This window comes from Equus quagga, chromosome 3 (assembly GCF_021613505.1).
Source record: "Equus quagga isolate Etosha38 chromosome 3, UCLA_HA_Equagga_1.0, whole genome shotgun sequence".
In the NCBI taxonomy this organism is placed as follows: domain Eukaryota; kingdom Metazoa; phylum Chordata; class Mammalia; order Perissodactyla; family Equidae; genus Equus; species Equus quagga.
Window position 1 is genome coordinate 107,100,602 of NC_060269.1, and position 16,085 is coordinate 107,116,686.

A 16,085-nucleotide genomic window follows, 5' to 3' on the forward strand; every position below is an offset into this window, starting at 1 on the left:
AATGGCAAAATTACATTTTTCTTAGCATAACAATGGTCATTTTGGGGAAGGGTTGATATGTCAAAATTAATGCATTAAAGAATAATTATAAAAATCTGGACAAATAATATTAAAAACTAAGTAGTGTCTAAAACTTCCAGTACTCTGTTGAATGGGAATGGTAAGAGCATACATTTTGCCTACTTCCTAATTTTAGGAGGAAAACACTGAATCTTTCATTATTAAATATGACGTTAGTTGTATGTTTCTTCCTTAGATGATCTTTATAAAGTTGAAGAAGTTTCTCTCATTTTCTAGTTTTCTGACAGTTTATCATGAGTGGATGTTGTAGACTCCCAAATATTTTTTGGTATCATATGATTTTTCTTCTTTAGCCTCTTGATATGTTGGATTACATTAATTGTCAAATGTTTAACCAGCCTCACATACCTCCCACTTGGTAATAGTATATTACTTTTTATGTATTTTTGGATTTTATTTGTTAATATTTTCTTCAGGATTTTTGAGATATAAGTTCATGAGAACTATTGATCTGTTGTTTTCTTTCTCTTTTTTTTTTTTTATAGTGAAAAAAAACTTGTATTTAGAATTAGCCAGCTGGACTCAGTTTAGATGATCCCAATTTTGTTGGCAACATCCAAAGCATCATAGTCAGGAGCCAGTCGAACATATGCCTTCTTCTCTCCATCAGGCCTGATCAGGGTGTTGACCTTGGCCACGTCAATGTCATAGAGCTTCTTTACAGCCTGTTTGATCTGATGCTTGTTGGCCTTGACATCCACAATGAACACAAGCGTGTTGTTGTCTTCTATCTTCTTCATGGCTGATTCGGTGGTCAAGGGGAACTTGATGATGGCATAGTGGTCAAGCTTGTTTCTCCGCAGGGCGCTCTTCCGAGGATACTTGGGTTGCCTTCGGAGCCGCAGTGTCTTGGGCCGTCGGAAGGTGGGTGACGTACGGATCTTCTTTTTTGTGTGGCTCTGGACGCCTTTTAGCACAGCTTTCTTGGCCTTCAAAGCCTTTGCTTTGGCTTCGGCTTTGGGAGGGGCAGGGGCTTCCTTCTTCGCTTTCGGCGCCATCTTCTTGAAAAAGCTCTTTCTCTTTTTTTTAGCATTATCTTTGCTTTTGATATCAGGGCAATACTAGCCTTATAAAACAAGTTGAGAATCTATTTTTTGAAAGATAGTACGCAATATTCTTTAAATGTTTGGTAGAATTTTTCAGTAAAATCACCTGGACATACAAATTTCTTTTTTGAGAGCTTTTTAGTTACTTATTCAATTTCTTTAATGGTTATAAGTATATTCAGTTTGTCTGTTTTATCTTGGTGTAGTTCTAATAGTTTATTAGCTTCCTATTGCTACTATAACAAACTATCATAATTGGTGGCTATAAAACACAAATTTATTATTTCACAGTCCTGGAAGTCGGAAGTCCTAAAATCAAGGTATTGTCAGGGCTGCATTCCTTCTGATGACCCTAAATGGAGATTCCTTTGTCTTATATTTTCCAGCTTTTAGAGGCTACCTGCATTCCTTGGCTCACAGCCCCTTCTTTTCAATACCATAAGTATAGTGTCTTCAAATCTCTCTCTCTCTCTGACTATGACCCTTGTTTCTGTTGTCGCATCACATTTTCTGAATCTGACATTCCTGCCTCCCTCTTATAAAAACTCTGGGATTCATTGTGCCCACAAGGGTAATCCAGGATAATCTTCCCATCTCAAGATCCCTAACTTAATCACATATTCAAGTTTCCTTTTGCCATGCAAGGTGACATATTTACACACTTCAAGGATTAAAAGGTAGATATATTGGGAGAGGGGTATTATCCTCTCCATTACAGGTAGTTTGTGCTTTTCAAGGAATTCACTCATTTTTCTGAATTGTTGATTTTACAAACATAAAGTTGTTCATAGTATCTCCTTATTATCCTTTTAATGGCTGAAGTATTGGCAGGGATATCCTCCTTTTTATTCCTGATGTTGGGTGTTTATGTCTTGTCTTTTAATTTTTTACCAGTCTAGCAAGAAGTTTATCAATTTTAATAATTTTTAAAGAAATAGCCTTTTGTTTCACTGATTTTTTTCTGTTGTTTTCCTGATTGAATTTCTTTTATTTCTGCTCTTTATTATTTCCTTCCTTAATTGCTTTGAGTTTAGTTTGCTTTTTTATTTCTAGTATTTTGAGCTAGGAACTTTAAATTATTGATGTGAGTCTTTTTTCCTAATGTAAGTCTTTAGCGCTAAAAATTTTTGATACGTTGTATGTTTATTTTCATTTGTTTCGATATATTTATTCCTCTATTTCTTTGATCCATGAAATGAATCAAAGTTTGATTCCATTACGATCATAGAAATCATACTGCGTACGATTTCATTTAATTGTGGAGGTTTGTTTTATGGGCCAGGTTATGTTTTTTCTTGATAGAACATGAACCCTAAAAAGATTCTAAAGCCTGAGAATTGGTGAAGTGTTTAGAGGTCTAGTAGTCTGGGTCATACTGAGATATTCTTTCCAACTTAAAAGCAATTTATTATACTTTGCACTTCCCATCTTCAGGAAGGTGGCACAGAATTTAATTGGCATATTCAAATTTTGAACATTGCATATCACACCTGAGAATGCTGCTTTAACGCGTTTACCATACAATTCAGAAGGCTGTCCATTTACTGTGAGTCATTATATCTGAGGACTCTTCAGAGGGTTCAGGCTGCAATATAAATAGCCCTACACGTAGATTCAATGTCCTTAGTGGACAAGAACATACTGTGAAGGATACTAATAGGAGAGACTAAGCTCAGACCTGTAAGGTTTTAGACAAAGTCATACCTTCTGCAGCAGAGAAATCTTCACCACTCAAAAAGCAGTGTCCGGAATGCCACTGCACCATAGTGGAAAGCAAGCTTTACAGCATGAACTATGATGTGATTATGTGACCAGAGCTGTGTTCTTAATCTGAGTCTTGTGACCCCCACAAATCTTTATTTGGAGCAGGCACAGCAGAAATCCATTATACAACAGAATCTGGTTTTATTGCATACAGAAGGAGCAGTATGCATGGGTTCCCGCACACTGGTGAATACCTTGGGTGGTTGGCTGAAGGGCTTTAAGAAGCAAGATAAGAATTGTGGAGATAAAGAATTTTAGAAATAGAAACGGATGAGATACATGGAAAGGAACCTAAACTGTGCGTATCTTATGCTACTGTCCATACGACAGCATCCACTACTGAGGAGACGTGGACTAACCAAGTAGAAAACTCAACAAGCCTCTGTCCTTGGAGACTCTAGTACTTGCACAATGAGTTCATACAAATGTTAGCCATTTTTATAGGAATGGACACATAACATGAGGCCCTTATCATGAACACTATTTTACCAGGGCTGATTTATCCACTGCGTGGATGAACGTCCAACCTGCTCACAGCAAATACTGATGCTAAAACACAGCCAGGACTATGCTACCATGATAAGGAATCTTGGTCCATGATCACATCAGAGGAGCTGTCAGTGCTATTATAATAATCCAGCTTAAAAGCCCATGGCCCCAGGATCCCAATCTCTCTCCCAAATATGTCTGGCTTTTCTAGACTGTAGTGTGTTCCTCAGAATGTGATGCTTGAATAAAGAACTTGAAAGCATATCTGTTGCTGATCCTATTTCCATGAGTTTTTCCCATAAACGGTACTCTGGCACAGCTGGTGTATTTGTTAATTTTTTTGCATAACACTTGTGGATGACATTATAACTTAGTTTTCCTTTACTTGCAGCTTTCTAAAGTCTTAGCTGATGAAAATGGCCCAATATAGGGTTAAGTCATGGTGATAATTCCTATCTTATATATCCAGCTAATAATTCTAATTAACACATCCTTCACAATAATAATTTAAAATAAAAACATTCAAAAGAATAAAGTTAATAAAATGCACAAGACCTGATTGAATTATGGTCTATAAAGCTTTATTAGACCCGCATGTGTATGTGCATATATGTGTTTGTGCTTACATCTGAACATTTTTTTTTTTTTGAGGAAGATTAGCCCTGAGCTGACATCTGCTGCCAATCCTCCTCTTTTTGCTGAGGAAGATTGGTCCTGAGCTAACATCCATGACCGTCTTCCTCTACTTTATATATGGGATGCCTGCCACAGCATGGCCTGGTGAGTGCTACGTAGATCCTCACTGGAATCCAAACCTGCGAACCCTGAGCTGCAGAAGCTGAGCACGCGAACTCAACCGCTGGGCCACCGGGCCGGCTCCTACATCTGTGCATTTAAAGCCTTAAATTCCGTCCAAATTAGCCTGTAAATTCAATGAAACTCTTTCAAGTAACAAGATTATGTTTTATGCAACTTCACGTTCATTTGGAAGAGACTATTTGAAGAACAGACGTTGTTTTTTAAAAGAGTTACGTTAACGGTTAGCAAAGCTTAGTATTTAGCCAGAAAGGTATCAGCATAAGAAAAGAAAATATAAGGCCTATATAATAGTTTACAGAATACACAAATCAATACTGTGCCAATATACTATCCTATCCTATACTATTTTCTATGAAGATGACATTTAAATTAGTGGAAATAATGATTTGTTCATTGTTTTGAGAAAACTGTCTTTTAATTTGGAGAATAATAAAATCTAAATTCTTACTTCACACCATTTTTAAAAAGTGAGGTTATAGTTGGATTTAAGAACTTGATATTATTTTCAAACAACCATAAAATTGTGGTGGGACATATAATGAAAATATTTTATCAATTCTGTTAGGCTTTCCTAAGAAAGACAGAAAATGATTAAATCATTAAAGATAGATGGCAGATGGCTAGATGGATAGATGGAGAGCAAGAGAGAGAGATGATAAATGGACAGACATATTTATAGGTAGATGTGTGCAGATATAGATACAGTGGTACTTCGGTTATCATATACTATGTATGTTCCTGCAAAGTCTTGAGTTCCAAAATATCATTGATTAAAATTATGGAGTTTAAGAGAAACAATCTGTACAACTCAAATGCTATGCTGTTTTGTAACAAAAGTACTAAGAAAAATACTAACACTTCCATAACCAAGGCAGTACTGGTAACAGAGAAGATAACTTGGACCACCCAGCAAGACTGGACATAAATAGAACAGTAGAGTGGAAATTCTGGCAGTCCTTTAACTCAAGCAGGGCAGATTCTAAGGCAAAGCAGATGGAGCTGGCGCCTAGACAGAGGGGCCATCGTTAAGGTGCGCAAGGTTGGGGGGTAATCTCCCACGAGTCCAAAGCTTTATATAAATCCCTCTGAGGAACGATTTCTGGATGCAGGCATGTGATTGTAATTTTCTTAAAATATAGCCCAAAGAGCCCCTACTGCCAGTGCAACAGTCAAACTGTTCTGTTGTTTTTTTCTTTCCTAAAGAAGAATGCGATAGGATTTCTGCTATTCTGCTACTATTGCCCGTGAAAAACCACATATAGAAAACAGGAATTCTGCTTACAATGACATATTGTCCTATATTCTAATCACATGCGAGCTAATTTACGTTAGAGAAATACCTATTGTATTAGAAAAGACTAGAAAAATAGAGCCAGAGAGACAGAGATAGAGACAAAGACAGAATATATATTTATATTATATATATGATACATATTTTATATATATATATATATATATACACACACACACACATATGTAAGGGTCCCTGCGAGGAACAGATGGCACAGCAAAACTGGACAACTGAGGATAACGTAATTAAAAAACTATTTTTACATGTGTAGGAAGATTTGGGGAAAGAATAAGGGAGGGGTTAATAGGATGACTATTAAGAGCTGTTCTAACTAGAACCCTTAAAGAGAACAATGTGCAACTAGGGCAACCAGACAGAAATTTTCGAGATTTTCAGAGAGAGTAAGACAGCCCTTGCCCACCTGACAGGGCAGAGGCAGTGAAATATACAACTCACCTGACTCTTCCCGCCCTCTGATCATCAGCTAGCAGCAGGCTAGTGACTGACTGACGTGGTCCCTCCATGTCACCCTCACGGGTTAGAAAGCTAAGTGGTAAAAGATGGAAAGGGCATGATATTTATGGGAAAAATATCTGTGTGTGTGCTATAAAGTTCTTTAATGATACATATCAGGGGCCGTCCCGGTGGCGCAGCGGTTAAGTTCGGACGTTCTGCTTCTCCCGGCCTGGGGTTTGCCGGTTCGGATCCTGGGTGCGGACATGGCACCGCTTGGCAAAAGCCATGCTGTGGTGGGCGTCCCACATATAAAATAGAGGAAGATGGGCACGGATGTTAGCCCAGGGCCAGTCTTTCCCAGCAAAAAGAGGAGGATTGGCAGCAGTTAGCTCAGGGCTAATCTTCCTCAAAAAAGAAAAAAATATCAAAAGAGTAAAAATTACAATCGAATCTGAGAAAGAGGGAGAACTTGTAAAAGAGGACTTCTAAATGTTGCTGTCTATACTCTCTATTGCATTGTATAATTTAAATTTTTCTACAAGAAATTAAGTGTGTACAACCTTTAACTGTGAATACCTTTCCTAAAAACATTCTTGTATAGTGCTACTGAATTGTTTTATATACTCTTGTCCTTGCTTCTCAGTGTTGAAAGTTAGAAAGTTCTTTAACTCATAAAATTAAAGAACTTATTCTTTCGTTCTTTAGTAGAAAGCTTTTAAATAGGATAGAGAGAAGGTTTATGTACATTATCTAAACTGTGCCTTCCAAAACTGTTGCATTTTTTGGTAAAAAAAAAGGAATTTACTGTCTTTATACAGTTTTAAAACTGTCTGAGCGAGAAGGAAATCTATAATTTTACTGTTTACATTTTTAGAAGCATATGCGCTTTGAGGAAACTCATTCAGTAGAAATGGAAGCTATAAAAATCTGTCTTACATCAAAGAATTACATTACTGACATCTGCCAGACCCTGATTTTCCCAGCTCTCTGAAACAATTGTTGTTCTAAGCACGTTATTTCCAGTAGAGACATCAACAAAGAAAAAAAATGCATCTTTTTTATAGAATCTTAGTGTTTCATTACTTCTCCCAAAGCGAAAACAGTAATGCTACCTCAGTATTATTCTTGCAAACTCCTTTTTATCACAGTATGACAAGTCCATTTGTTCCAAAGATGTTTACCCGGCAACACAAAGAGATTTTTTTGCCACTACATTATCAAAATCATGCCAACTTTTAAACTATTTTATTTAAGGCTACTCAGAAAACAGTCATTCATATCCTGAAGAATGATAACCGTGTTTGTATATAGCTTATTCAACCTAATCAAAAAGGAGAAAAAAGTCAATTCCACGAACACAAATTTTTGTGGAACTATGTTATTTAATATACATCAGCAATTTTCAGCTTTATAAAACTCAGGATGGTACTAGTGACTATGCTATTGCTATTACTTGTGCTGTACTCTGAAGCTACACACTGGCACCTGGGTAGATAATAAAGAAATATAAGTTTAATGAGTCACATACAATATGCGTGTAATATACAGGTAGTTAATTTAGACATTGAAATTAGAAGGCACCTATCAAACTACAACCACACTTTTCAAAAACAGTATAATGGACATCTTACTATGCTCAAAAAAATTCAAACTGGAACAAAAAGTAAGACGTAATTTCTAATCCAATATATTAGTTTGGTAAATTTTAAAATGTTCATAAAATCTATTATAAATGAAGGGTTTCAGAAAGAAAACCTTTAATTCATTTTCAGTGAGTATATTAATAGTTAAATATGGAAGTCATATTATAATATTTTAAATTTAATTTGACCAGTACTTGGAAAAAATAATAATAATGAAAACAAAAATGTTATAATATCTAAATATAATAGGAAATGAGATTATTTTTAGAGTTTCATTGTTATGTATGGTATTGAATAGGGAACATGTGTGTGTAAACATACGCACATGCACACACACACGCACACATTGTTTATCAGAGATGTTATCAGATGTGTTATATACTAAGCCCTTTTACCAGAAACAGATTTAACAAATAGCTTTGGCATTTAGGAAGCTAGATTAGTTTTCCTCATTTTGATACTAAAACTATAAATTATGATTTATATACCTAAATAATTTGTGCTATTAAAGTGACTTTCATTTTTATAGTTTACTTTTTAACACTAAAAGTATTATCAATGCTATTGATATAAGGATTTATAAATTGCCTGATTCCTACTTAGAAGTGACTGAGGCGAAAGTGTGGAATTAAAACAGAAAAACATCTGGGCTAGATTCCTTACGAACACCATAGGATGTGTTAAAGCTGTAAAATAAAGGGAATTATTTTTGAATTTTGTGAAAAATGCTACATTTTTCTAAAGAAGAGAAGTTAAAAAAAAAAAAACCACTGAAGCTAAATACATTGTTTTGACAACAACAAAGTAAGGATGTTCTTGCCCTCATTCATCTTTTTCTTTGTGACATAGGAAGGAAGTTCATCTGTTGAAAATAAGAGGAGAGTGATATAGGCGTTGAATACTATGGACTTATAGATTTTCCAGCCTATAGGATTCTACATGTAAGGTTTAGGTTATGTTGGTAGATAGCCCAGTAAGCAAAACAACAGTGCAATGGGGCAAACAAGTTGAGCACATTGACGAGAGACAATTATAGTTACAAAAGGTGGAACTCTAAAACATGTCTCCATATGGTAAAACACACCAGGCAAATTTTCTGTTTCATTCTTACTAGGAGTCATCTCTTTTGCAGCTTTCATACTGTTAATCCAATCTGGAATGTGTGCTACTTTAGTCATATTGCACTGCTGCATTTCAAGAACTCCTTTAACTATAACCACAGGAATTCACTGTGTATGTTACATCTTTTGAACTCACTCCCACTTTCTCCTATAGTGCTTGTAAGAGTGTGTAAGAGCAAGTATTTTTAAAATTTGAATATGTTTAAACTACTTTATTTTACCGTCACACTTGATTGATATTTAGCTTAATAGATTCTTCTAGGATGAAATCCTTTTCATTTAGATTATGGAAAGCATTGATATTAATATACTAACTTTCAGTGCTGGCACTGAAATTTCTGTGATTATGGCTCTTCATTATTTTCCTACTGTTTCTTTTTCTGGAAGCTTGAAACAGACAAAAATCTGACAGTTTGATTGGATCTCAAATTAAATCGCTGAATATAAATTATCATCCATTTCTCTAATTACTTCTATAGGCTAAATTCCCACTCGTGGAATTACTTGGCATAATCTCATTAGCAATCTTGATACCTTATAGGCACATCCTTTCTGAATGAGTGTAATCATTTATATTCCAAAGCTGGGGATAGGAGGACCTCTACTCACCACAAAGACTGTAACATTGATTAATATTGGTTATTTAAATATTTTACCATTCAGTGTGTTTAAAATGACATTCATTTTCTTTTACTTTTTATTGATGTTTTTGATTACCATTAGTGTTGAAGATTCTTTCCTATTTTCACAATGTAGTTGTAAATTTGCAGACTGTAAATAGGCTGTTAATGTACCTTTGTAAAAAATCTATTAAATTTGTATTAAATCTATTAATTTATATGTTTCTTTTTTAATTCTTATACCAAATATGTGTTTGTAAGTTTTGGGACAAATATCTCCGTTTTATTGTTTGCGTTTTAATTCTTCCATGCTGTCTATTATATACAAAGGTGATTTATTTTGATTTCTATTGAAGTTCTTTATTTCTGCAATACTTATATACAGACATGCTTTGTGTAACAATGGGGAAATATGTCATTAGACTATTTTTTGTGCAAACATAGAGCGCACTTACACAAAATCAGATGGTCTAGCCTACTACACACCCAGGCTGTATGGTGCAGCCTACTGCTCCTAGGCTACAAACCTGCACGGCACTTTACTGTGCTGAATATCGTAGACAATTGTAACACAATGGTAAGTATTTGTGTTTCTAAACGTAGAAAAGTACAGTAAAAATGTGATACAAAAGATAAAAAATGGTACCCTTGTGGGGGGCACTTACCATGAATGGATCTTGCAGGACTGGAAGTTGCTCTGAGTCAGGAGTGAGTGGTGAGTGAATGGGAAGACTTAAGATATTACTATAGACTACTGTAGATTTTATAAACAGTATACTTAGGCTACACCAAATTTATAAAAAATATTTTTCTTTCTTCAATAATAAATCAACCTTAGCTTATTGTAACTTTTTTACTCTAAAATAATGATAAAAATTATAGTATAGTAAGTACATAAACCAGTAGCATAGTTGTTTGTTATCATTACCAAGTATTATGTACAAACAGGTGAGGAATGTGTTGCACTATGACGTTACAAAAGCTATGATGTCGCTAGGCGTTAGGAATTTTTCAGCTCTATGATAATCTTATGGGACCACCATAATATACGTGGTCTGTCATTGACCTAAACGTTGTTATGCAGTGTATGACTGTATTGGGCTTGGTGTTTCACCTCCTTCTGTTTGTGTCCTGCTCTTCATCTACTCTCAAGGCTGGCTTTTATCTCTGAGCGCTCGCTCTTGGGGGCTTGGTTAGAGTTACATGCTAACTAAGCTTCTGATTTAACCTGTTTCTTTACTCTGTTCTGTCAACTGCTGACTATTCAAATGCTTTGAAGACCAGCTGTTTAGACGAGCTCTTTTAAGATACTGAAAAGGAAAAGTTATTTGCCTTGGGAGAATGCTTTTTTCATAGACACTACCGTTTGTTAGTCACAATGACTGTGTTTTATGCGTGCCTATGCTGACTTCACTAACTGAATGAACAAAGGTTCCATGTGATCCATTTTGCCTTTTATTCAACACAATAGTCAAAATGAACCTTGAAATCCTTCTCAAGTATCATTGATAATTCATGCAAGGCAACTTGCTTCGTAACTGGTACATAATGACACTCTATAGATTATTGCTGCTATTATTATTTTTAACTGAAATATAGTCACCTTTGACAATATCTCACCCACCATCTGTATGAGTTGAGGGATGGTAAAGCATCACATGTAAAATGAAAGATATTGGAGTCTGGATTTTCGAGTCCTAGTTTGGGATGCTAGTGTTATCACTTAGTAAATGTAAACTTGAACAAAAACTTGTGCCTTTCTTTCCTCATTTCTAAAATGCGCATAATGATAAATATCTCATAGTATTATTATTTAACTAGCTAATTCTTTCATCCATTAATTCCTAGATATTTATTAAGCGTTTGCTATGTGGATATAGAGGATACGAGAGTAACAAAGACAAATACGGCTTTTGCCATTATGGAGCTTAGAATCAAGCAGAAAAAATAGACATTTAAAAAATAATCAAAACTTAATTAACTATAATTGTGAATATTATATTTAAGAGAAATATGATACTGTACTACCGTAGGTGAAAATACTCAGTTTCACATCCGGTGATGTTGTTCGTATGTGTTTTAAGCCAAGCCCAACACTGCTAGAAGGTGACTTTGAGTTACAAATATTAATGGAGAGAAATAAAATGGTTTATTGTGAGAAATAATTAAAATAATGCATATAGTTTGCTTATAGTAAGTGTAAAATAACTTTTATTAATTATCGTTGTTTATTATAATCCAAATAACCACCTCAATAATTTCCACTGATATATGTACACGATCTCGCTTCAAGGATCCCCTTCTATCTTCAAGGGATTATTGAGATAGAAGAGATTAAAGGCTTTGTCCTGTCACATTCCTGTATTCTCATCCTTTTGTTTGTTTGTTTTCTTTTGAGGAAGATTAGCCCTGCGCTAACTGCTGCCAATCCTCCTCTTTTTGTTGAGGAAGACTGGCCCTGAGCTAACATCCATGCCCATCTTCCTCTACTTTATATGTGGGATGCCTACCACAGCATGACTTGCCAAGCGGTGCCGTGTCTGCACCCAGAATCCAAACCTGTGAACCCTGGGCCACCGAGAAGCCGAACAAGCGCACTTAACCACTGCGCCACTGGGCAGCCATGTATTCTGATCTTTTACTCTCATTTACTCTCCTAATCACCAATACCTGATGAATCCTTGTTAATCCAAGATTAGCATCCCTTCGTGATAAAATGTGACTACCATTATTCCTTCTTCAGAAGAGAGACAGTGACCGCTCAAGCATAGACATAAATGCTCTTCAATTATTCACGGCAATCTCAAGGCCCATTTGTAATGTTTTCAGTAATGAATAATGCTACACTGAAGGTTTACAAAAAAATAAAGAAAATATAAAGAAAAAAGAATTAGCCAATATGGCATGCTAAATGTACTTAGCTCATCACTTGAGAAATTATATTAAAATTATCTATTGATAAACCTGCTCCCTCTACCATCTTTTGCCATCTATTAGATTATAGGTTCATGAGGTCCGGAAAGATGATATATTTATATTTGTATTCTTAGCACATAACAAATGGTTTATCAGTAAATATTTAACTAAATTAAGCTTCAACCAAAATAAGATTGGAAGTATTTTTATCCAGTGATTCATCAGAAGCTGCTAGCATTTTATGAATCTCCCCTCAGACCCTAACAGTGATGTTCATGAGACACGTCACAACATCCTCTGCTATATCTCCTCTAGCCGGGAATGTTCCCTGTATTCTCTGCTCCTGGCAGTCTGCTTTTGATCCCCCAGCTAGAATCATTTTATTCCTTCTTGCCTTCCTTTTTACTTAGGAAGTAAAGGATGAAAGAGTTGGTTATAAATAGAGCATTTATTTTATAGTAATTTTCACTAAATTTGATTAATTTCTTCACAGGAAAGAATTGTAGTATATGAAGAATATAGATTTTGTTTGTTTGTTTTTTGAGGAAGATTGACCCTGACCTAACTGCTGCCAATCCTCCTCTTTTCTGAGGAAAATTGGCCCTGAGTTAACATCCGTGCCCATCTTCCTCTACTTTATATGTGGGACGCCTCCCACAGCATGGCTTTGCCAAGCAGTGCCATGTCCGCACCCGGGATCTGAACTGGCGAACCCCAGGCCGCCGAAGCAGAACGTGCACACTTAACTGCTGCACCACCGGGCCAGCCCCGAATACAGATGTTTTAATACTCATGATTCATATCTATTGAAAATCTAAGAGCAACTGTTATCTGCATAGAAGAATTATCAGGTTTCAAGAAAGACAGGACTTAGGCAAAAAAAGACAAGTGATATGTTGCTTTGAGTACATATTTTGAATAGGTGATGTGTGTGTGTAATCTTTATAAATCATTTATCTCAAGTATTTTTAGACAAAGGAATTGATCAAGCTAAAATCTTTGAAATCATTCTTGAATCCTATTTCCTTTCACACTCTATATGCAATACATTTGAAAATTCTGTTGTGCCTGTGTTCAAATTATATCCTAAATTTGATTCTTTCTCAGCACTTCCCCCATTCCCACAATCATGTCTCACCCTATTGTAGTTGTCCTCTTGCTTCAATAGCTATCATCCAAAGGCTATTATCCAAAGAGAAGCCAGGATAATCCTTTTACATATAAATCTGATTTATTTACAACTCTCCATTCTTAACAGTCTTAGTGCATGTTTTAAATCTATATTGTGCTATAAAATATGTAGTATTGGTTATTATTAAAATGAAGGATTTAGAAAGCCTTGAGACCTACATCAGCCTTGCTTTTGTCAATAGTAATTACAGTAAACTTTACTCAAAATTGAAAAATTCTGTAATAAAGGTAAAGCTTTACATTTTTCAGGGAACCATAATGGGAGAAACTGAACAGGGATAAAAATAGTGCAAGAGCTTATAGCTGATACTTTCATATTCTATTAAGAAAGGAAAACAAAGCTAGCAGGAGAATCGGTGTTACAAATCTAGTTAGAAGAGGTGAGGAAGTGAAAGAGACATACTCATTGATAAGATAAATAACTGTGATCATGATCAATTTATTGCCTCTCAGTTGTGCAATTTCTCCTTTGCCAGATGAACTAATGTTAAGCTTTGTGAGGAGAGATGCTGGAGGAGGAAGGGGCTTTCTCTTCGAGTTCTGATAACTCCTCCCACCCTGCAGGTTTTCTGGCTCCTGGCTGTGCAGTTCAAGTCAGCCAGAAGAACTCAGCAACAAGCAGCTGCCCCTGGCATCCCTTTGGTTTGGTTCACTGCATGTTCTGAGGAGCAGTACCTCCCTGTGTGTGGCTTCTCCAGGCACCCCAGGAGATAGATTTTCAGCAAGTTCCAGAGGGAGGGTTTCCAGAAAGTTCCTCCAGCATAATACCATCACAACTTCTCTGCCATTCAATGAGTCATGTCTATGACTTCTCCAAGGAGGCCTGGATCTCAGCCCTGGGCTGGAGTTGTGGATAAGTAAGCAGGAAACACTACCTTAAGTGCTCTCTCTCAGCCATTGGAGCAGTGGCATCTTAGTTCAAGCTGCTACAATAGAATATCTTGGACTTCTCATGTTTCTGAAGGCTGTAAGTCAGAGATCAGACTGCCAGCATGGTTGAGTTCTGATGAGGGCTCTCTTCTGGCTTTTAGACTGCCAATTTCTCCTTGTATCCCCACAGGGCAGAGAGCAGAGAGTGGAAGCAAGCTCTCTCATGACTCTCTTAAGGGATCTTATATAATATAAGGATATAAGATCTCACAATCCCATTCATGAGGGCTCCACCCTCATGACCCCATCTAATCCTAATCATTTCCCAAAGGCCCCAACTCCTAATACCATCACACTGGGGAGTAGAGTTTCAACATATAAATTTTGAGGGGGACTCAAACATTCATTCATAACAAGGACAGTAACATGAGGGTCGTATTCAGAAATTGCAATAATATATGTAGCTTGTTTTAGATAGGACAAAAATAGAAAAATGAATAGCACGTTTTCTAGCATTTATAAATGGGACTACTGGTAGAACATTCATTATTTCTTAGCTCCTAGTTCTGGACACAGTTTGCCTTTGATGCTTCACTTTGTTTGTACACAGCGTGTACCTTCGGGGGTCACCTTGTTTTCAGTCTTTTGCCTGAATAGCTGAGGCGGTAGAAAGACATTCAACTTTGCTCGCCTCTGAGAAGCTGTGTATCCCTGTAACCTCTGTGGTTCTCATTTATCAATGAGCAGATAGACCAGAAGCACTGCAGGATTCAGGGCTGTGGTGTTGCAGCTGAGGAAGCGTTTTTTCCAGACAAAGGACCAATTTACTAAGGAGTGCAGCGTGGAAAGAAAAAGCATGCCCCAAACCACCAGAAAACAGGGTTGTAGAGTAAACCACCTAAGGAAAATGAACTTTAATATGATAATATATTTTTTTCGCTCAAAACTATATTCTTTCAAAAATCAGGACCTTAAATTTATTTATTGATTGCTTACTATGGGCATTGTAGCACATGCTATACATTTTGGCTTTATATTACATTACTTAAAAACTCTAACAGTGATTTTCACATATTTATGATATCTTGATATTAATTTTCTAAGAATCTCCAAACAAAATTGATACAAAAGTTATATTATGAAGCATTATGAATTTTATTATGAAGTTTTAGACAAATGTTAATATAAAAATAGATACTTTTTCTTACTTATATTGCCTATCTTGCTATATTGAAAAAATTGGAAAAGATAAACACTTAGATTACATGGCAATTTCAATCTATTCACTTATTCAACAACTGTTGGCTAAAGATTTAAAAGGTAGCAAATGCTATGCTAGTTGTATGAGGGAAATTGATAAGCAAAATTCTTCTCATGAAGCTTGGAGTTTAGGAGGATGATAGATGTTAATCAAATACAAACAAACCTTGTTTGCTTTATTATGCTTCTCAGATACCGCATTTTTTACAAATTGAATGTTTGTGGCAATGTTGCATCTAGCAAGTCCATCGGTGCCATTTTCCAACAGCATTTGCTCACTCTGCGTCACATTTTAATAATTCTCAGAATGTTTCAAACATTTTCATTATTATTATGTTTGTGGTGGTGATCTGTGATCAGTGATCTTTGATGCTACTATTCTAATTGTTTTGGGGTGTCACGAACGGTTCCCATTTAAGACGGTGAACTTTATAGATAAATGTTGGGTGTGTTCTGACTGCTCCATTCTGAACGGCCATTCCTTCATCTCTCTCCCTCTCCTCAGGCCTCTCTATTCC

At 36.0% G+C, this 16,085-nt stretch overlaps 1 protein-coding gene across 1 annotated transcript; it reads right to left on the bottom strand.

Moving 5' to 3' along the window:
* Nucleotides 1–566: 566 nt before the first annotated feature.
* LOC124237294 (60S ribosomal protein L23a-like) lies at nt 567–1,087 on the bottom strand. The gene has a single exon (XM_046656772.1). The coding sequence runs from the start codon at nt 1,077–1,079 to the stop codon at nt 609–611; it is 471 nt and encodes a 156-aa protein (XP_046512728.1). The 5' UTR covers nt 1,080–1,087; the 3' UTR covers nt 567–608.
* Nucleotides 1,088–16,085: the final 14,998 nt, after the last annotated feature.